The sequence below is a fragment of the Balaenoptera acutorostrata genome, chromosome 13, assembly GCF_949987535.1.
Source record: "Balaenoptera acutorostrata chromosome 13, mBalAcu1.1, whole genome shotgun sequence".
Taxonomy (NCBI): domain Eukaryota; kingdom Metazoa; phylum Chordata; class Mammalia; order Artiodactyla; family Balaenopteridae; genus Balaenoptera; species Balaenoptera acutorostrata.
The window spans coordinates 41911731-41933881 of NC_080076.1; the positions used below are offsets into that span (position 1 = coordinate 41911731).

Sequence of the window (22151 nt, forward strand, 5' to 3'; positions counted from 1 at the left end):
GCACCACAACGGAGAGTAGTCTCCACTTGCTGCAACTAGAGAAAGCCCGCACACAGCAACAGAGACCCAACGCATCCAAAAATAAAATAAATTAATTAAAAAAATAAAGTTAAGGTAGACTTAACATAGAGAAGCAGGGAGTGGGAAGAGCTGGAATCTCAGGTGAAGACAATTTGGGAGAAGATATGAAGCAATTTTGGTGGCTGCAGGGCTCAGGGAATAGTGTTGAAGATACTGTTAGGTATTGGGAGACAGGTTAAAGTTGGACTAAGTTAAGGCTTAGAACTAGACTAAGCAGATTGGATAAAGAAAAGGTTGTAAAATGAGGGAAAGAGAAGAATGTAGAGATAGGAATTGATATTGTAGTGAGAGGAAGAGGAAGGAGAGTTACCTCACCTCTTGAGGTATCTCTGAACCTCAAGCTGTAGTGACATTAAAAATGGGAAAGAGAAGCTATACTTATAATCAAACAAACAAATAAATAGGCATATTTGATGTCTACCTTGTGCAAAGTTCTTGAACAGTGTTTCCCAAAAGATGGCTTAGGAATTCCTGTGGTTTCTTATATACCTTTCTTGAAGTTTCTTGTATTAATATTTAGAATATGACAGTATCTGTCTTCTGTTTCTTTTGTGAATTATCATAGTTAAGACAAGTGCTATGTCCAAATGTGCTGAATTAATTATGAGATTTCTGAAATTAATTTTTAACTATGTAATATATGTTCTTGTAAAAAATGAAAACAATTCAGACACAGCTTAAGGGCACCAATTCTTATCCTCTCTTATTTACATACTTATGAATTCTTATAAAATATATATTTTATAAAACAAACGTTATACTGTACTTTTTTTTTTGCAACTTAAAAAAAAAAACCAATCCACCATTGGATTTATGAATCTTTTAAACTGCTGCATGTATTCGGTAAGATGAAGTATCACAATTGATTTAGCCATTTACTTGAAGAAAGTCCCAACTCTTCACTGTTACTGAGCTGGACCACACAACTAGCAATTGGCGCCTTGTGCAAACACGCTGGTGTTCAAAGGATTTTTAATTTCCCCTTGGTAAAGATAGTTTCTCCCAGGAGGAGGGTCCTAAGCCTGGCAAACCCCGCCCCGCCTCCGGCCCAGACCCGGGGGCACGCCCCCCGACCGCCTCTCCAGCGCGCGTCTCTTCCCCGCCCCTTCCGCTCGGCCTCGGCTGAGCCTGTTCGGTGGGCGGGGCGTGGGTAGGCCGTGACGTCACTGCCGGCTGGACGCCATCTTGCTGGTTTGCGGCCGATCTTGGATGTGGCGGCAGCGGTGGTGAGGGCGTGGGGAAGGGTGGGGTGAGGGGGCGAGGCCGCGGCGAGGGCGGCGAAACTCTCCTCCCCTTCAGCCCCACCGCGTGGGACGGCGTGAGCGCGGTATCGGAGGGATGTCCGCCTTCTCTGAGGCGGCGCTGGAGAAGAAGCTGTCGGAGTTGAGCAACTCGCAGCAGAGCGTGCAGACCCTGTCCCTGTGGCTCATCCACCACCGCAAACACTCGCGGCCCATCGTCACCGTGTGGGAGCGGGAGCTGCGGAAAGGTGAGTCGGCCGCGCCTCTCGGCCTCTCCCCGCCGCTCCCCGCCGCTCCCCGCCACCTGGCCAGTTCCCTGGCATCCCCGGGACCACCCCCCTCCTTGGGATCCCCACTCCCCTAGGGACCCCAACTCCCGGCTGCCCCGCACCCCGCCTCCCCAGCGCCCCGGGCTCCCTGGCGTCGGTGGTCTGCGGGCCAGGAGGAGCGGCGTGTACTGCGCTTCCTGCAAAGTCGACGTTTAGTAGGTGTTGTTGAAGAAGGTATTGTATAAAGGATTAACATTTCTATTGGTTTAACGCGGAAACGGTAGCCAGGGGCTCTGCACTCCGCACCTAATTACAGTCAGAAATTTAGGCAGTCAGGTGTTTTCGTTGGGTACCGTATAATGGAGGATAGAGGAGGGGAAAGATTGGTATGGGGAGATACTTCCATTATTTCTGTAACACATCAACTCAAACTTGTAAAATTAAGGGGAATCATGGTTATAGAGCTGGGGAGTGTAAAATAAGATGCGTGATGCAATGGAAAGAACTCTGAATTTGTAGATTTTAGAGGAGATGGATTAGGGAGATTTCTTAATTTCTGGATTGCAAGTGCCTCACCTGAAAATGAGGGAATTAGATTAAGTTGATCCAAGGTCCTTTCTTGCTCTATGATTAGATGCCTCTAGGGCAGCGTCTTTATTTTACAAAGCATTCTATAGTGCTCCTGTAAATAAAGTTAACTTTTTTTCAGCTGTAGTCTGCTGTCACTAAAATATCTAGAAGAATCATTTCACTACTGCAGAGCAGATTTTTTTTTTTTTTTTTTTAAATATAAGCAAATTTTTTTTTTTTAAGATTTCTTTAGTGATTGATTGATTGATTGATTGCTATGTTGGGTCTTCGTTTCTGTGCTAGGTCTTTCTCCAGTTGTGGCAAGTGGGGGCCACTCTTCATCGCGGTGCGCGGGCCTCTCACTATTGTGGCCTCTCTTGTTGCGGAGCACAGGCTCCAGACGCGCAGGCTCAGTAGTTGTGGCTCACGGGCCTATTTGCTCCACGGCATGTGGGATCTTCCCAGACCAGGGCTCGAACCCGTGTTTCCTGCATTAGCAGGCAGATTCTCAACCACTGCGCAACCAGGGAAGCCCTGCAGAGCAGATTTATCTGTAAGAACTGATTGTATGATGGTACGACTGAAAATTAAAATATTTCATTTGCTTAGTCTGAATTTGTACCTTAATTCTTATTTCATTGGATAAAGAGAATGGGCACTCTTAATTGTTGTTTCAGACATCCTGATGTACCTGATATAATGGTTATTTATTAATTGTTTTAACAAGCCGTTAATAAGTAGATGCTTGTGTACTGATCCATATGAAAGCCACATGATGTATTAATATCAGAGCCAGAATGTGGCATTGGCTATATAGAATGGAGACATTCTGTATATTTTCTTGTGTATTTGCTTGTGGTTAATCCCTTAGAACAGTGGTCCCCAACCTTTTTGACACCAGAGACTGGTTTCATGGAAGACAGTTTTTTCACGGACCTGGGGGGGGAGCGGGATGGTTTGGGCATGATTCAAGAGCATTACATTTATTGTGCACTTTATTTCTATTATTATTACGTTGTAATACATAATGAAATAATTGTACAACTCACTATAATGCAGAATCAGTGGGAGCCCTGAGCTTGTTTTCCTGCAACTAGATTCTCCCATCTGGGGGTGATGGGAGACAGTGATACCCTAAGTGTGTTGCTTATGTCCAGTCTACTCCGTAAGATGCAGCTTAATTGTCACTTGCCACTCACTGATAGGGTTTTGATATGAGTCTGCAAGCAATTGATTTATTATGGTCTCTGTGCAGTCAAACCTCTCTGCTAAGGATAATCTGTATTTGCAGCCGCTCCCCAGCACTAGCATCACTGCCTCAGCTCCACCTCAGATCATCAGGCATTAGATTCTCATAAGAAGCATGCAACCTAGATCCCTAGTATGCGCAGTTCACAGTAGGGTTCATGCTCCTATGAGAATTTAATGCTGCTGCTGATCTGACAGGAGGTGGAGCTCAGGTGGTAATGCGAGTGATGGGGAGCGGCTGTAAATACAGATGAAACTTCGCTCACTTGCCCACTGCTCACCTCCTGCTGTGCAGCCCAGTTCCTAACATGCCCTGGACCAGTACCAGTCTGTGGCAGCAGTTGGGGACCCCTGCCTTAGAAGAAGTTGATGTAGAGCCCTGTTTTTCACTTCATATGTAAGTGTATGTGTATTGGCTCTCATGGAGGAATTCACCTGTGAGTGGCCGAAAAGGTTTGAGAAACACAGATATAAATGTCTGGCAAATAGCTGTGAACTTTGAGAAGGCAGAAATTGTCTTTGCTTTTCTACCTTACTAGATATGAAAATCAGCAACAGGTTTATATTTGGGGGTGGGGTGGGGAGGGGAGAAAGAGCATAAGGATTGGTACCCAGATTGTTCTTAAGAACTACCACAAATCAGTAGGAAAATGGCCATACTGTTAAAGGCATTTTACATAAGCGGAAACACCTGAAAGGCCAATAAATGATACTCAATCTTACTAATCAAGAAAAAATAAATCAATGAAGTACCACTTTAGACCCTTTCGTTTGCAAAATTAAAATTATGATAGGAAATGCCCTGGCAGTCCAGTGGTTAGGACCCGGCATTTTCACTGCCTGGGGCCCCAGTTCGATTTCTGGTTGGAGAAGTAAGATCCCGTGGGGTACAGCCAAAAAAAAAAAAAGAAAAAAAGATGTGACAGTACCAAGGATTGGTGAGGATGACAGGAAACAACTCTCTGACACTGCTGATTGTAGTGTAAAAAAGGAGATGAACTTAGCAACCTCTAATGAAGTTGAAGGTATATGTCCTTTGGCCTACCAGTTCCATGAATATATCCTGGAAACTCAAGAAATTATGTTTATTGTAGCCTCTTAATAACAAAATTAGACAAACACTTTAAACATCTCATTAGTTAGAGTATGGACAAATATATTTTGTCTTTCATACAGTATAATATAATACTGTCCAACAGTTTTTGTGAATGACTAGAGCTGCATGAAACAACATGACATGAATGTTGGGCTAAGAAAGCAAGGTGCAGACCAATATGCTATATAGTGAAAGTTTGAAAACATGCAAAACAATACTCTATATTGTTTACAGATATCTGTAGCTAGAACATGCATAGAAATGATTAACACGATAGTCCAAGATAGTGGCTACCATAAGGAAGAGAGGGAATGAAAATGGATCTGTGTTAACTTATAGTACATATATATGAAACATTTTTTGAAACAAATGAAAAATGATAAGATGTTCTATTAGCTGTGTTGGGGGATGCTTTCATATGTTTAAACGTTTCATAAACAGAAAGAATTAAAGGCACATAAACAGCTGCTTTAGGAGGAGAGTAGTGTTGGGTGATGATGGTGATGATAGAAATGGTGGTAATAGTGGAGGTGATGATCATGCTTCTGCTGCTGCTGCTGCTGCTGCTGCAGTTCTCAGTGTGGTGTGGGCTTTTCTGCCAAGGGTTTCCTTTCCTTGACACATGATTGTGCCTTTGTAGGGTGTAGCCATTATGTCTTCCCCATTCTCTGCAGTTTTGCTCATCAACTTTAGGATCCTCTGTTTCCTTTAGCATAATGATAATGACAGTAATTTACGGAGTACAAGGCATTGTTTTAGACACCTTACTGTGATATCTTGACTCCTCACATTATCTCTGCAAAGTAAGTATTTTTGAAAGGAATTGATCAAATTTGAAATGTCAAGAAATAAACTAAGGAAAATTAGTTGAAAATTTTGTATTAAGCTAGGCATTCTTTAGTTTCTTGAAGTATTTAAAGAAGACAAAAATGTGACATTGGTAGGAAAAATTACTGCTCAAAATATGAGAATGAGTAGGTAAAATGATACATCAGTTATGGTAATCATGCAGTTGTGAAGATTTCCCCTTTGTCTACTTTTCTTATTTTTGTCTCCTTTAAAGAAAGATAATTTCTTTTTGGAGGGATATACCCCATGGCCCTTATGAAGACCAAAGTAGCTATAATTTCCCTGATAAATGCAATAGAATGTAACCAAAAACATAAGTGACCATTTTGTTGTTTTGTAACAGCTCTATTGAGTTATAATTAAGATACCATACAATTCACCCATTTGGTTTTTAGTATATCATATAGTTGTAAAACCATCACCACAATAAATTTTAGAACATTTTCATAACCCATGCCTTTTAGCCATCATTCCCGCTTCCCCACCTCTAGGCAACCACTAATTTACTTTGTTTCTATAGATTTGCCTTAAATGGAATCATATGATATATAGTCTTTTGTGACTAGGCTTCCTTTGGTTAGGATAACGTCCTCTAGGCTCATTCTTGTTGTAGCATGTATTTAGTACTTCATCCCTTTTTATGGCCAAATAATAATCCATTGTATGCATTTATCCATTCATCAGTTGATAGACATTTGAGTTGATTCCACTTTTTGGCTATTATGAACAATACTGCTATGGACATTTGTGTACAAGTTTTTGTGTGGATGTGTTTTAATTTTTCTTGGATATATACCTAGGAATAGAATTGCTAGGTCATATATGAACTCTACATTGAACGTTTTGGGGAGTTGCCAGACTGTTTTCCATAGTGACTGCATCATTATGCATTCCTGCCTGCAGTGTATGGGGTCCAATTTCTTCACATCTTTAACAACACTTATTATTATCATCTGTCTTTTTGATTATAGCCACCCTGTTGGGTGTAAAGTGTCTTGTGGTTTTGATTTGTGTTTCCCTCATGACTAATGATGTTGAGCATATTTTCATGTGCTTATTGGCCATTTGTATGTCATCTTTGGAGAACTGTCTATTCAGATCCTTGCCCATTTTAAAATTGCATTGTCTTTTTTTTTAATTTTAGAATTTTTTTTTATACAACAGGTTCTTATTAGTTGTCTTTTATTATTAAGTGTTCTTTATGTATTTTATTTTATTTTATTTTTTAAATTTTTATTTTTATTTTTTAAAATTTATTTTTACATCTTTATTGAAGTTTAATTGCTTTACAATGGTGTGTTAGTTTCTGCTTTATAACAAAGTGAATCAGCTATACATATATCTTTATGTATTTTACATACAAGTCTGTTATCAGATCCATGACTTGCAAATATTTTCTCCCATTCATTGGGTTGTCTTTTCACTTTCTTAATACTGTCTTTTGAAGGTGATTGTTTTAAACTCTGAACTTCTCAGTAGTGGGCTAAATTATAAATTAGACCACTAATTAAATTATATGTTGCATTAATTGCTGTAGAAATATCATCCATGAATGTACCAGAATTTACGAAACAACACTGACAGGCTCTTTCCTACATGCAAACACTAGGCTCTTGCCTACATGCAAGTACAAGAACAACAGATCTCTGCAAGAGTTGTAGAAAGAGAATAGGTAGGAGGAAGTTCTTTGCAGTTGATTAGAGTTGCTGCTTTCAGTAGTCTAGTTGATTGAGTCCTTTACACTTACTCAGCCCTTTAGAGTATGTTAATTCACCCTGTATTTATTATCTTATATATGTCTAGCATTGGATATATTCCAGTAATAAAACAACATTTTGTTTTGTTTTGGCCATGCCGCGTGGCTTGCGGGATCTTAGTTTCCTGACCAGGGATTGAACCCGGGCCACAGCAGTGAAAGTGCCGGGTCCTAACCACTGGACCGGCAGGGATATATTTATATGTCAAATATATTTCAATTAAAAAAATAAATAAAAAGAAAGAAAGTTGGTCCCTGCCCTCATAGAATTTGTAGTCTCATGGGGAGGGCAAACAATGAACAAGAAAATTGTAAATATAAATTTTGTATTAAGTGCATTTAAGGGAGGAGAACCTTAAGTAGTTAGATGGTGAGGGAAATGATCTCTGTAAGGTGACCTTCAATTAAAGACCTCTCTGAACCAGCTATTCCGTAAGTGGGGAGGAGGTATTCAGCTACTGGGGTATGTGAAGATGCTGAGGCAAGAAATAGCTTCGAATGCAAAGAGCCAAACCTGAGAATGTTCAGCCCTTGAGTGCTTGTTGCGGTTTTTCTCCAACTGGCAACAATTAAACTGCCTAAAGTTTAGATTTTCCTTCTATTTGTAATCACTTGTTAAAATCAGCACTTTGTTATCAATAAACTGTATTAGACATCTTTCAGGGAACTAATTATCACTTTATATTGTATTATGGACTGGGGGGTTATGTGTTGGTTATGAAGTAGATAGTGGGTTCCTGTAGGTGGTTGTTTTCCTTTTCCAAGTTTTAGCCTGCATAATCTCAACATATTGCCTTTGATAAAGGTTCTTAAATATGTCGAATTAACATTTATATTCATGAATATGGCTTTAGGTTTGTAAGTGGTGCTAAAATAAGTACCGTATATTCTTAGATGCTCTATTTGGTTTTAGAAAAATACAAAAGGTTAAAGAACATTTTTCATCTGCTTTAAAAACATGTAGTCATATAAATCCTTAAAACGAAGAGATTCTGTTTTTGAATTGACAATTCAATGGCTTTTATACTGTCTAATACTGTTATTTTGGACAATACTATTATACTTTTTTGTAGCTAGAATTCAACAAGTAAGTTAGACAGTGTTTATATTTTGTTAGTTACACTAAGAATTTGTTTTTCTCAAATCTGTATGACTTTTATGCACCCCAGTGTAGTCATCATCCAGCTGTAACAGTTATATTCTTTGTTAACAACTTTAAAAAAGTTAATTTCTTAAAATATCATCAAATATCCAGCTAGTATTTGTTTCCTTGATTGTCTCACTTTTTTTTTTTTAGCCAGTTATTTGAATCAGGATGCAAGTAAAGTTTCTTCATTGCATTTGATTATTATATTTAAGTTCCTTTACGTCTATGGATTCCCTCTTTTATTTTAAATTTATTCTTTGAAAAAATCACATTGGTTGTTCCATAGATATTCTCAGGGTCTAGACCAGGGATTATCGACTGTATGATTAAAGGATCCCTTTATTTTTGTAAAAATTATTAAAGGCCCCAGATCTTTCATTTATGTGGTTTATATTTATTGGGAATTATATTAGAAAGTGAAACATTGAAAAATATTTATTTAATAACTATTATTTTAAAACTGTGGTACTAAATTGATTTTATGTTAACATAAAATGACGTTTTTAATGAAAAATAAGTTAAAAATATTAGAGAAAGGAGTGATTGCTTTACATTTTTGCAAATCTTTATGCCTGTCTTAATTAAAGACAGCTGAATTCTCATGTCAGGTTTTGCATTCAGTCTTCTTGTGATGTATATCACATAACCTGAGGAATATACTAACTGTACACAGGTGAGAGGATGAGAGTGAAAAAGACAAATAATGTCTTAGTATTATTGTGAAAATAGTTCTGAGTTCATGGACTCCATGAAAGGGTTTTGAGGACCCACCAACAATTCACAAACCAGATACTAAGAGCTAGACCATTTCCTATTATTGGTAGTTAGGTCAAGAGGCTAGCACACATTGCTTTGCCTTAAGCAGACATATTCCTTCCAAAATGTTAATTCCTACTCAGTGTGAACTTAAACCAAATTTATGAAATTTCCCTTTGGGTTATAATATAATTTTCTTTAGGGTCTCTTTCCTATAACATACAGCTTTTAAAAAAATCGATGATTTGCTGTTGTTTTTACGGCTCCAAAATTTAAGCAAATTATCCTTAAATTTCCAATAAAAATAAAGGTGTGCGCCTACATTAAACAAACATAATTATAGTTCATAATTTTACAAGTGTATTTTTGAATAAAATGAAATTTTCATTTGATATGTAAAAGTTTCTCCTGTTGGTTTCCTTTACTCAGCAAATACCTATTGAGCTCTTGCTCTGTTGCTAGACAAGGATGATTCAGTGGATAAGGGAGACAGCTTACACATCAGTCAGGGCAACAGACTCTGCTAAATTAGTAACTTCATAGTGATACAAAAGAGAAATATCAATATAATTGGGAAACTAGCTCAGTTTAGGCAATCAGGAAAGGCTTCTTTGATTTGAGATTTGAAGTAAAGAATTTACTAGGAGCTGTACAAAGTATGTAGACATAGTTTTTACTGTTGCTTTAATCGTTTGAATGTGGTTTTATGTCAAACAAAGATTATTTGACATTTTAAATGTAACATTTCAGTTCACAACTCCTTTTTGGAACTAGACAGGATAATAAAGTAAATATTTTAGGTAGACTTTTAATGTTTTATGTCTGCAAAGAACTTTAAGTGATTTAAGATTTTTTAAATCCTTTTGTTTGTAAAAATGTATGAAGAGGATTATAATAATGAATTATTTATGTAGTCACCTTGCAGTCATCTAGGTTATTTGGTCATTTTTGGTTCTCTAGCTTAACTTTTGGCTTTTATCAGGTAACTGTTAGTCTGTTCTTCTTTTTATAGCTTTTCCTTAGTCCCTTTTATATCTATAATAACTGAGAAACTAAGAAAAAAATTACCATTCTATATACTTTCCAGGTGTATTTTTAAAAATACAGTATATTTTAGTAGGTAATAACATGCATGTAATACAAAATTGAAAAGTCACAAAGACTCCTTTCCACTCTTCCCCCCCCACCCATTTTCCTTACCCAGAATCAATCTGTTAAGTTTATTCTTCCAGAATTTTCTATGCATATATAGTCATCTACATATGTTACAATTTCTTTCTCTCTTTCATGTTTAGACAAATGGTTGGATATTATATAGATTTCTCTGTGCTTTTGCTTTATTTTTCTTTTTAATATATCTTTCAGATTATGATGTATTTATATATATTATGTTGCCTCAATTAAAAAAATGACTGCACTGTATTCCATTTTATGGATGCACCAAAATTTATATAACTGTTACTCTATTGATGAACATTTAGGATGTGTCAGTTTATCTTACAGTTTATAAATATTCATTTATGTTACTAAATATTCTTGTTATTTTCTTAACGGTTTCAGCTGATAGAAGTGGTAGGCATTGGTTTATCACACCATTTTTTTTTTAAGTTCTTTTTACCTCCACCCATTTGAAATGCCTCCTTTAACATACACTCAGTTTTCATATGTGTTTGGCATATTTGTAGACTGTCATTCTGCTCCATTCATCGGTCTACTCATGTATCACTGTCACACTCTTTATTATGTTTTCACATCTAGTAGGACATCCCGCTCCAACCCCCCGCCGGCCTGCAAATTGCTCTTCTTTTTTTTTTTTTTTTTTTTTTCAGAGTTTTCTTGTGTCTTCTTGTTTTGTTTTTCCATATAAACACTAGAATCAACTTGCCATTTGCAAGAAAAAAATTATTTTGGTATTTTATTAGCTCAAAGAGAATTCACATCTTTTTTTTTTTTTTTCCTTTCTGCATGGTATGTGGGATCTTAGTTCCCTGACCAGGGATTGAACCTGTGACCCCTGCAGTGGAAGCTCAGAGTCTTAACCACTGGACTGCCAGGAAATTCCCGAGAATTTACATCTTTATGATGGCTAATCTTCTTAGGCTGAGAACCGTGCAGTCTTATTCTAAATGTATTTGTTGTAATTGTTTAAGTAAGTGGTTCTCAAACTTGTTCAGGTATTAGTTCATGATGCCTTGTAAAGCCCTGTGAAGACCATCACGAAATGCACATTTAAGTTTACGATAACTGTATAACTTTGCACTAAATGTATCTCATTTAATTCTAGTACAGGCTAATAGAAGAAAGTGTCAGAGGATTGTCATGTTATGCAAAAGCACTTAAAACTGAAAACATTTATATTCATTAAGTTTTTGTTTGTTTTTGGTTTTCTTGTAAATTGGGAAAATGGTTTGCATTGGTTGATTTTTGTGATGACATTTTGGTCCAGTTCAAGGAATATTCTTCTTCAAGAGCATGGTTTAAAAACCTTATCTATTTATGAATGGATGAAGAAGATGTGGTACATATATGCAATGGAATACTACTCAGCCATAAAAAAGAATGAAATAATTCCATTTGCAGCAACATGGATGGACTTAGAGATTGTCATACTAAGTGAAGTAAGTCAGAAAGAGAATGACAAATGCCATATGATATCACTTGTATGTGGAATCTAAAACATAACACAAATGAACCTATCTATGAAACAGAAACAGACTCACAGACCTAGAGAATAGACTTGTGGTTGCTAAGGGAGGCGGGGGAGGGATGGACTGGGAGTTTAGGGTTAGTAGATGCAAACTATTATATATGGAATGGATAAACAACAAGGTCCTACTGTATGGCACAGGGAACTATATTCACTATCCTGTGATAAACCATAATGGAAAAGAATATAAAAAAGAATGTGTATATATATGTATAACTGAATCATCTTGCTGTATAGCAAAAATTAACACAACATTGCAAATCAACTACACGACAATTAAAAAAAATCCTTGTCTATTCAACATGCTGTTTTCATCTCTTTAGTATTGGAATAAATCATAATGTGTACTGTATTCTATTTTATAGATTATTCTTTTAAACAAGGAGGTTTGGGTAGTTAAGGACCATATTTTTCCTGAACTACTAAAAAATTCAGTTTTCTTAGTAGAAAATCATGAGTTATCTTGAACAGCACTTGTGATGGTTAATTTTATGTGTCAAATTGACTGGGCCACAGGTGGCTTTAGATATTTGGTCAAACAGTATTTTAGGTATGTCTGTGAAGATGTTCCTGGCTGAGATAAAACATTTGAATCTGTAGAGTGAATAAAGCAAATTGGCCTTCTTAATGTTGATGGGCCTCTTTCAGTCAGTTGAAGGCTGGAATGGAACAAAAAGGCTGACGCTTCTGTGAGTAAGAGGGAAACTTGTCCTGCCTGACTGCCTTCTTTCCTGCCTTTGGACTTAAAGTGAAACATGGGCTCTTCCTGAATCTTGAGGCTGCTTTCTGACAAGTGCTATGCCATCAGCTCTCCTGGGTCTCCAGTTTGCTGACTGCAGATCTTGGGACTTGACAGCCTCTATAATCACATGAACCAGTTCCTTATAATATCTTTCTGTGTATGCACACACACTTTACTAGTTCTGTTTCTCTGGAAAACCCTGAGTAATGTAGTACATAATCTAGATTTACAACAGTTTAATTAGTAAATCAACTAATAATGTGGATTTAATCCAAGTTATTGTTTTAGAATTTTAAAAATGCAGTTGATGTGCTATAACTAGCACATAGAAAACGCTTAATGATTAAGAATAATTTCACTTTATATATTTATTTTATTTTATTTTTAAAAATTTTTTAAATTTATTTTTATTTATTTTGTTGGCTGCGTTGGGTCTTCGTTGCTGTGTGCGGGCTTTCTCTAGTTGTGGCGAGTGGGGGCTACTCTTCGTTGCAGTGCACAGGCTTCTTGTTTCAGTGGCTTCTCTTGTTGTGGAGCACGGGCTCTAGGCACGTGGGCTTCAGTAGTTGTGGCTCACAGGCTCTAGAGCGCAGGCTCAGTAGTTGTGGCGCATGGGCTTGGTTGCTCCACAGCATGTGGAATCTTCCCGGATCAGAGATTGAACCCGTGTCCCCTGCATTGGCAGGTGGATTCTTAACCACTGCGCCACCAGGGAAGTCCCACTTTATATATTTGTAATTGACACTTTAGGTGTAATTTTTGCTTTCTTCCATCAATATGCTGATGATTCAATATTCTTTTTTTTTTTTTTAGCAGTCTCAATGTCACTGTATTTCTTGAGCACCTCAAACTCAGCACGTACAACGCAACACTTAATCATCTTTCCCCACTCTTGTCCCACTTCCCTGTTACTCTTCCTGTATTTCCTATTTGAGTGAAAGGGATTACTGTCTACCAGTTGCCTAATTTCAGAAATTCAAGATTATCTTGACCCCTCTCTTCATACATGCCTCACCTGCAGCTTTTTTATTGCTATTTTAGCAGTATTCTGTTTGTCTCTGCTATCCCATCCCATTGCCCAGCTCCTCATCTTTTACTAGCACTCTTGCAGTAATCCTACTCCTAGGTATATATTCAGAAGAATTGAAAGTAGGTATTCAAATACTATACAAGAGTGCTCGTAGCAGTGTTATTCACAATACTCAAAAGGTGGAAACAACCTGAACGTCCATTAGTGGATGAATAGATTTATGTGGTATATCCATGCAATGGAATATTATTCAGCCATAGAAAGGAATGAAATACTGATTCATGGTACAATGTGGATGAACCTAAAAAACATGAAGTGAGGACTTACCTGGTGGTCCAGTGGTTAAGAATCCTCCTGCCAGTGCAGGGGACATAGGTTCAGTCCCTGCTCCAGGAAGATCCCACGTGCTGCGGGGCAATTAGCCAGTGCGCCACAACTACTGAGCCCATGCTCTAGAGCCCATGAGCTGCAACTACTGAGCCCACGTGCCACAACTACTGAAGCCTGCATGCCTAGAGCCCGTGCTCCACAACAAGAGAAGCCACCGCAATGAAAAGCCTGCGCACCGCAACGAAGAGTAGCCCCCGCTCGCTGCAACTAGAGAAAGCCTGCGCTCAGCAATGAAGGCCCAACAGCAGCGTAAAGAAAAAGAAAAAATGAAGAGAAAGAAGCCAGACACAAAAGGTCACATATTGTAGGATTTCATTTTATATGAAATATCTGTTGGATACCAATAGAATAGATGAATCCACAAAGAGAGAAAGTCATTGGCAGAGACTGGGTGGAGAAGAGAAATGGGAAATGAATGACTGTTTAATGGGTATGGAGTTGTCTTTGGGGGTGACAAAAGTGTTTTGGAAATAGATGTAGGTGATAGTTGCACAGCCATATGGTAAATTCTCCTAGATTATACACTTTAACATGGTTAATTTAATGTAATGTGAACTTTCTCTCAATTAAAAAAAAGATGATATAGGGAATTACCCAGCGGTCCAGTGGTTAAGACTCCAGGCTTTCATTGCCAAGGGCACAGGTTTGATCCCTCGTTGGGGAACTAAAATCCCACAAGCCTCACAGTGTGGGCAAAAAAATAAAAATAAAAAATATAAAAATTAAAAAAGATGATATAAACACATTGCACTTTTATGTGTCTTTATATTGTTGTTGTCACAAACTACATTTTTTTGCTTTTTTGTTTTTGGCTGTGCAGTGCACCATGTGCAGTATGCAGCATGCGGGGTCTTAGTTCCCTGACCAGGGATCGAACCCGCGCCCCCTGCATTGGGAGCGCGGAGTCTTAACCACTGGACCACCAGGGAAATCCCACAAACTACATCTTATATATGTTGTGTGCCCATCATCAGACTTACTATTATTTTCTACATTTCTATTTTAATTCACATAGGAAACAAAAAGAGAAGTTACCAACCAAAAAATAAAGTAATACTGGCTTTTATATTTACTTATGTAGATACTTTACTGATGTTCGTTATTTCTTTATATGGCTTCTAGTTAAGGTCTAGTGTCCTTTCATGTCAGTCTGAAAGGCTCTCTTTAGCAGTTCTTGTAGGAGACGTCTACTACCAATAAAGTCCTTCAGGTTTTGTTTACCTTGAAATGTCTTAATTTCTTCTTCATTATTGAAAGGTAGTTTTGCCAGATTTAAAATTCTTGGTCGACATTCCCCACCTCACCCACACCCCCAGGGGTTTAAATATGGCATCTCATAGCCTTCTGGCCTCCACAGTTTGATGAGAAATTGTTAATTTTATTGAGGCTCCCTTGTGTTTACATGACAATGAGTCGCTAATTGCTGCTTTCAAAAATTCTTTGTCTTTGGACAGTTTGATTATAATGTTTCTCAGTGTGGGTCTCTGAGTTATTCCTACCTGGAGTTCATTGAGCTTCTTAGATTCGTAGATTCATGTCTTTTTTAAAATTGGGGGAATTTTTGGCCATTATTTCTCCAAATATTCTTTATGCACCCTCTTCTCTTTCTCAGACTCCTATAATGTGTGTTTGTTGGCTTGGTGGTGTCCCACAGGCCCATTTTACTCTGTTCTCTTGCCTTTATTCTTTTTCTTTCTGGTCCCCAGACTCCATTTCAATGGTCTTATCTTCATATTTGCCAGTTCTCTTTATCCTTGACATTTTCTGTGGTGTCACCTCCATGTACTATTTATTGCTATTATTATAGCATTTAACATATAGTATTTTAGTGGTTCTGTGTTGAGTTTCTTATTAGTGGAGGACTGAGCCTATTCCTTTGTTTCCTCAACGTAGCATACAGTAGATACACAGTAAGTATGTGTTGAGGGAGTTACTGAATGAATGTTGCAAAGTATATAGAATCTGAGACTTTTAGAGCTAGAAGGAGTATTGCAGAATGTTTTGCTGTTTTTTTTAAGAGTAGTGCCTGAATTAGGAACGTCTGACATCTTCTATTTATTTATTTATTTATTTATTTATTTATTTATTTATTTATTTATGGCTGTGTTGGGTCTTCGTTTCTGTGCGAGGGCTTTCTCTAGTTGTGGCAAGCGGGGACCACTCTTCATCGCGGTGCACATGCCTCTCACTATCGCGGCCTCTCTTGTTGCGGAGCACAGGCTCCAGATGCGCAGGCTCAGTAATTATGGCTCACGGGCCCAGTTGCTCCGCGGCATGTGGGATCTTCCCAGACCAGGGCTCGAACCCGTGTCCCCTTCATTGGCAGGCAGACTCTCAACCACTGCGCCAACAGGGAAACCCTGACATCTTAAGGCAAATATTGAACTCCATTTATGAACATTTACCTGATTGAGAGAAAGACTTGAAAAATTTCCAGCTTTTTCAGTCTGTCATGTTGTTCTGCCCTTGCCATATTTATCCATCTTTAGAGAAGTGGTTCTTAAAGTGTGGTGACTGGATGCCCCTTGGTGGATCACCAGGACCCTTTTAAGAGGCATATGGAACAAGGTAAAAAATGTTTTCATATTACTACTAAGATGTTCTCTCTCCCCTGGCCCTTTTCACTGTGTTGGCATGTTCTGTGGTGGTGTAAAAGCAAAGGTAGGTGAAAACTGGTAGCGTCTAATCATTAGTCAAGGCAGAGACACCAGACTGTACCAGTAATCACTGTATTTTTCACACCACACGTTCACAGCTTAAAAAATATAATATCACTTACCTGACAGTGCTCATCAACGTAGCTCAGATTACTAATTTTGTTAACTCTTGACCCTTGAGTGCATGTGTCTCTGTGTGTGTGTGCACGTGCACTTTTTTCGTTGTGTAAAATATACATAACATAAAATTTAACGTTTTAACCTTTTTTTCTTTCTCTTTATTGTGGTAAAATATACATAATATAAATTTACCATTTTAACCATTTTTTAATTGTACAGTTCAGTGCAGTTAAGTCCATTCACATTGTTTTGCAGCCGTCATCACCATCCACCACCAGAACTTTTTTCATTTTCCCAAACTGAAACTCCATTCCCATTAAACAATAATTCCCTTTTCTCTCCCAGCACCTGGCAACCACCCATCTACTTCCTGTCAGTTTGAATTCAACTACTCTAGTTGCCTCATTTAAGTGAAATCATAGTTTATTCTTTTGTGACTGGCTTATTTAACTTAGCATAATATCTTCAAGGTTCATCCATGCTGTAGCATGTGTCAGAACTTCTTTCCTTTTAAAAGGCTCTTGTATGTATATACCACATTTTATTTATTTGTCTGTTGATGACACTAGGGTTGCTTCCACTTTTTGGCTATTGTGAATAATGCTGGTATGAACATGGTTGTACAAATATCTGTTTGAGTCCCTTCTTCTTTTGAGTATGTACCGAGAAGTGGAGTTGGTAAATCATATGGTAATTCGATGTTAATTTTTTTTAAAATAAATTTATTCTACTTATTTATTTTTGGCTGCATTGGATCTTTCGTTGCTGTGTGCGGGCTTTCTCTAGTTGCAGCGAGCGGGGGCTACTCTTCGTTGTGGTGCTCGGGCTCCTCATTGCGGTGGCTTCTCTTGTTGTGGAGCACGGGCTCTAGACACGTGGGCTTCAGTAGTTGCGACACATGGGCTCAGTAGTTGTGGCTCACGGGCTCTAGAATGCAGGCAGGCTCAGTAGTTGTGACACATGGACTTAGTTGCTCTGCGGCATGTGGGATCTTCCTGGACCAGGGCTCGAACTCATGTCCCCTGCATAGGCGGGCAGATTCTTAACCACTGTGCCACCAGGAAAGCCCTCTATGTTTAATTTTTTGAGGAACAACTGTACTGTTTTCCATACTAGCTGTGCCATTTTACATTCCTACTTGCAGTGCACCAGGATTCCAATTTCTGCACGTTTTCATCAGTGCCTGTTATTTTCTGTTTTTTTCTTTTTTGTTTTGAAAAAAGGCATTCTAATCGGAATGGAGTGGTATCTGTGGTTTTAATTTGCGGTTCCATGATGACTAGTGATGACTATATATGCAAGAGTTTTTCACTAGGCTCACTCTTCTATTTTATTGGCCTATATGTCTGTCCTTACGCCTATACTACACTATTCTGATTACGATAGTTTTCTAGTAAGTATTGAGATCAGGAAGTATGAGTCTTTCAATTTTAATTTTCTTTTTAAATATTGTTGTGGCTATTTGGGATCATTTGGGAATCTATATGAATTTTAAGATGGGTTTTTCGATTTCTACCAAAATGCCATTGGGAGTTTGATAGGGATTGCATTTAATTTGTAGGTTGCTTTGAGCAGTGTTATCTTAGCAATATTAAGTCTTCCAATCCATGAAAATGGGATGTATATCAATTTATTTGTATCTTCTTTTATTTCTTATTATAGGTTTCAGTGTACAAATCTTACACCTCTTTGGTTAAACTTATTTCTAAGTATTTTATTCTTTTTGATATAATGGTAAGTAGAATTCTTAGTTTCTTTTTTGGATCATTCATTGTTAATCTATAGAAATGCAATTCATGTTTGAATGTTTTGTATTCTGCAACTTTGCTGAATTCATTTATTAGCTCTAACAGTTTTTTTGGACTCATTAGGGTTTTATACAAGTAACATCTGTGAACAGAGATAATTTTACCTCTTCTTTTCTAATTTGGATGTCTTATTTCTTTTTCTTACCTAACTGCTATGGCTGGAAGTTCCAATACTGTGTTGAATTAATGTGGTAAAAGTGAACATCCTTCTCTTTTTCCTGATCTTAGGGGAAAAGCTGTCAGTCTTTGACTATTGAGTATTGCATTAGAGGTGATTACATATCTTTTTAATAATCTGTGTGACAAAATGAGAAGTCTACATAAAGTACCGTATACTGAACATTCTGGAGGAAATATGCCTGTGTGATTGAGTTGTGAGCTAAACCAGATGCTTTTTTCACGGAGCACCATTTTATTTGAAAAAATGACAAGAGAAACTGTGATTATTCAGACACGGATATTTGGCAGATGTTTTCTCAAAAAAATGAATATAATGAACCTGTTTCATCAAGGAAGACAACTGACAGTATTTGTTGCCCATTATAAAATTCAAGTTTTCAAGCAAAAATTAGTTTTGAAAAACTCAAATGTGCTTTCATGAGCCTGACAACTTTCCAATGCTTTTAAACACTTTTCCAGTGAAATCAATAGTGATACTTACAAATGTGATTTTTTTATATTGCCTAATAAAATGTTTCAGCAGTTGGAATGTTTGTGTAACTCAGCAAATCAGTATTTTTCAAAAGACTAATGCATGATGTTACAAAATTATACAGGAGTCAAAGATCCATTCAAAGAGCCTGGTAGCTTAAAGTATTTTAATGTAAGAGAGTTTTAGCAGTTCATTGATATGTTTTCAGATTCCATATTACAATTTAGAATCTTTTTAAAAACTACAACTTGTTGGATTTTGGTGTAGTTTCAAAGAATATCCATAATTATCTGTAAAGACTGTTAAAACACTTTTCTCTTACCAAGTTTATATTTGGGTGTGGTCTGCTCTTTTTTTACATTACTTTTACTAAAACAGTATACTGTGGTATGTTTAATAGGGAAGCAGATATGAGAATCCAGCTGTATTCTGGTGAACTGGAGATTTGCAAAAACATAAAACAGTATGACTCCTCTCACTTAAAATTTTTTTGGTGGAAATATATTTTTTAAACAAATGTTATTTATGTTAACATATTTTAAAAATTGTTTTTAAATGAACTAGTGCATGTCTTAAGAATTCCTCTGTTTTAATTTTTAATAAGGTAAGTATTGGTGGATAAACAAAAGTTTTTTTGGGTTCTCAAGAATTTGTAAGAGTATGAAGGGGTCCTGAAACCAGAAAGTTTGAGAGCTGTTCTCAGATTAACAGAGACCATGGGTACTTTGCATTAATTTTCTTTTAGTCCATCTCTGTCTTGCCTAGGTTAATGTAGTAATTGTTTTCATTTTTAAAGCTTTAGCTTTCAGATTCTTTTGGAGCTAAGTCACTGAAATTGATATTAATGTTTATAAATAAATATGTAGAGTGAACACTGGATTTTGTTTAAACCACCCTCTTCTGGGAGTGCTTTTGTAGTGATTTTTTAGCTTCAAAACTAGAGGACGTAACATGAAATTTTTAAAAATACTGTTTATTTTTCTATAACTACAGATTCACATTCAGTTGTAAGAAATAATACAGAGAGGTCCTGTTTACCCATTTCCAGCTTCCCCCAATGAAAGCATCATGGAAAACTAGTTTAAAATAAAATCTCTATAATTATAGATTTTGCAAAACATCATAACTGAGATATTGATGTTGATATAGTCAAAATATGGAATATTTCTATCACCACGAGGAACCCTCATGTTGCCTTTTAATAGCCACATCCACCTCAATCCCGGCACACCCCTATTTAACCCCAGTTGATTGAATTTTTCTTTTATGTGTTATACTTTTAGTGTCAAGTTTAAGAACTCTGCTTAGGCCTGGATTCCAAAGATTTTTTTCCCTGTGTTTTGTTCTAAAATACTTATAGTTTTGCATTTAAGTCCATGATCCATTTTGAGTTAATTTTTATATAAGGTGTGAAATTTAGGTCAGGGTTCAAATGCTCCAGCACCATTTGTTGAAAAGGCAGGCTGTCTTTCCTTTATTGAATTGCTTTGCTCCTTTATCAAAATTGACTTGAGGGGGTGTGCTCAGAGCAGGGGGTCTGAAGAAATGGCTCGTCTGTTTACAACACACCCGACAGGAATCAGGGTTCATTGTGACAAGGGGCACAAAACTTGTGGCCTTCCTATGAACATATACCCAACACGTATCCCCCATTCACCTCCACGTGGCTGCTGGGCAGGACCGGTGGGATGGGGCACAGTACTGGAAGGAAAGCTACAGTATTTAGTGGGGGTGTTTGTTTGCCACCTGGAGCCTGTCCGGTCCACGTGTGGCTGGGCCATGAGTGGTGTTACAGGCATAAAGGCTTTGAACCCCTCTCTTCAAGGAAAAAAGAAAAATAGATTCCGTCTATATGCCATTCTGGAAAAGGCAAAACAATGGAGACAATAAAAAGATCAGTGGTTGCCAGGAGTTTGGGGGGGAGGGGAGATGAATACATAGAATACAGAAGTTTTTATGAGCGGTGAAAATACTTTGTATGACATTATAATGATTTTATGTCGTCATACTTTTGTCCAAACCCATAGAACGTGCAACACTATTCACTTCATAAAGCGAACCCTAAGATGAACTAGGGATTTTGGTGATTATGATGTGTCAGTGCAGTTCAGCCTTAGTTAAAAAAAAAAAGTCTTAAAAAGAATTAACACTCAGGGTAGACGTTATTGGCAAAACCTTTGTTTCACTTTTATATATGTATACACATTATATATGTGTGTGTTTGTTGGACTGTGATGTAAAATGTGATTTTTAGAATAAAAAAGTTTGCAGGTTACTGTAGTTATACTGGCAAATAAAAGCACAAATTAATCTAAAAAGAAAAAAAAATTGACTTGAGCGTATTTGTGTGAGTCTGTTTCTGGGTTCTCTGTCCTATTCCATTGATCCATGTGTGTCTCCCTCCACCAATGCCACAGGTAATCTTGATAGCTATATGATAAGTCTTGAAATTGGGTAGATTGATTCCTTCCACTGTATTCCTTTGCAGAATTGTTTTAGCTACTCTGGTTCTTTTGCCTTTGTCTATAGACTTTAGAATAATCTGGTCTATATCAATAAAAATTATTTTGCTGGGATTTTGATAAGAGTTGCATTAATCCTGCATATCAGTTTAGGGAAAATTGACCTCTTTATTATGTAACATCTTCTAATCCATGAACATGGTATATTTCTCCATTTATTTAGATCTTCTTTGACTCTTTTTTATCAGTATTACGTAGCTTTCAGCATACAAGTCCTGTACGTGTTTTGTTTTATTTACACTGAAGTATTTCAGTTATTTTGAGCAATTTAAAGGGGTATTGTATTTTTAATTTTATTTTTCTCATATTTATTCCTAATATATTGAAATACAACTGATATAATAGCCAAGACATGGAAACAACCTGAGTGTCTATCGAGAGATGAATGGATAAAGAAGTTGTGAGATATATACATATACATACACACACACACACACACACACAGAGCAGAATATCATTCAGCCTTAAAGAAGTGAGGAAATGCTGCCATTTTTAACAATGTGGATGGAC

The 22151-nt window shown here is 37.2% G+C and overlaps 1 protein-coding gene and 1 non-coding gene across 3 annotated transcripts in view; both read left to right on the top strand.

Annotated features, from left to right (window-relative positions):
- The first annotated feature begins 1284 nt into the window (after positions 1–1284).
- Positions 1285–22151, top strand: part of RPRD1A (regulation of nuclear pre-mRNA domain containing 1A) — a 72568-nt gene continuing 51701 nt past the window's right edge. For both annotated transcript variants that reach the window (XM_007167085.3, XM_057527205.1), the window contains exon 1: positions 1285–1570. In XM_007167085.3, the coding sequence (XP_007167147.1) occupies positions 1420–1570 (151 nt within the window). In that variant the 5' untranslated portion in view covers positions 1285–1419. The remainder of the gene's footprint in view (positions 1571–22151) is intronic.
- On the top strand, positions 20634–20763 carry LOC114235732 (small nucleolar RNA SNORA11). The gene has a single exon (XR_003621836.1). It is a non-coding gene; the product is annotated as a small nucleolar RNA SNORA11 (small nucleolar RNA).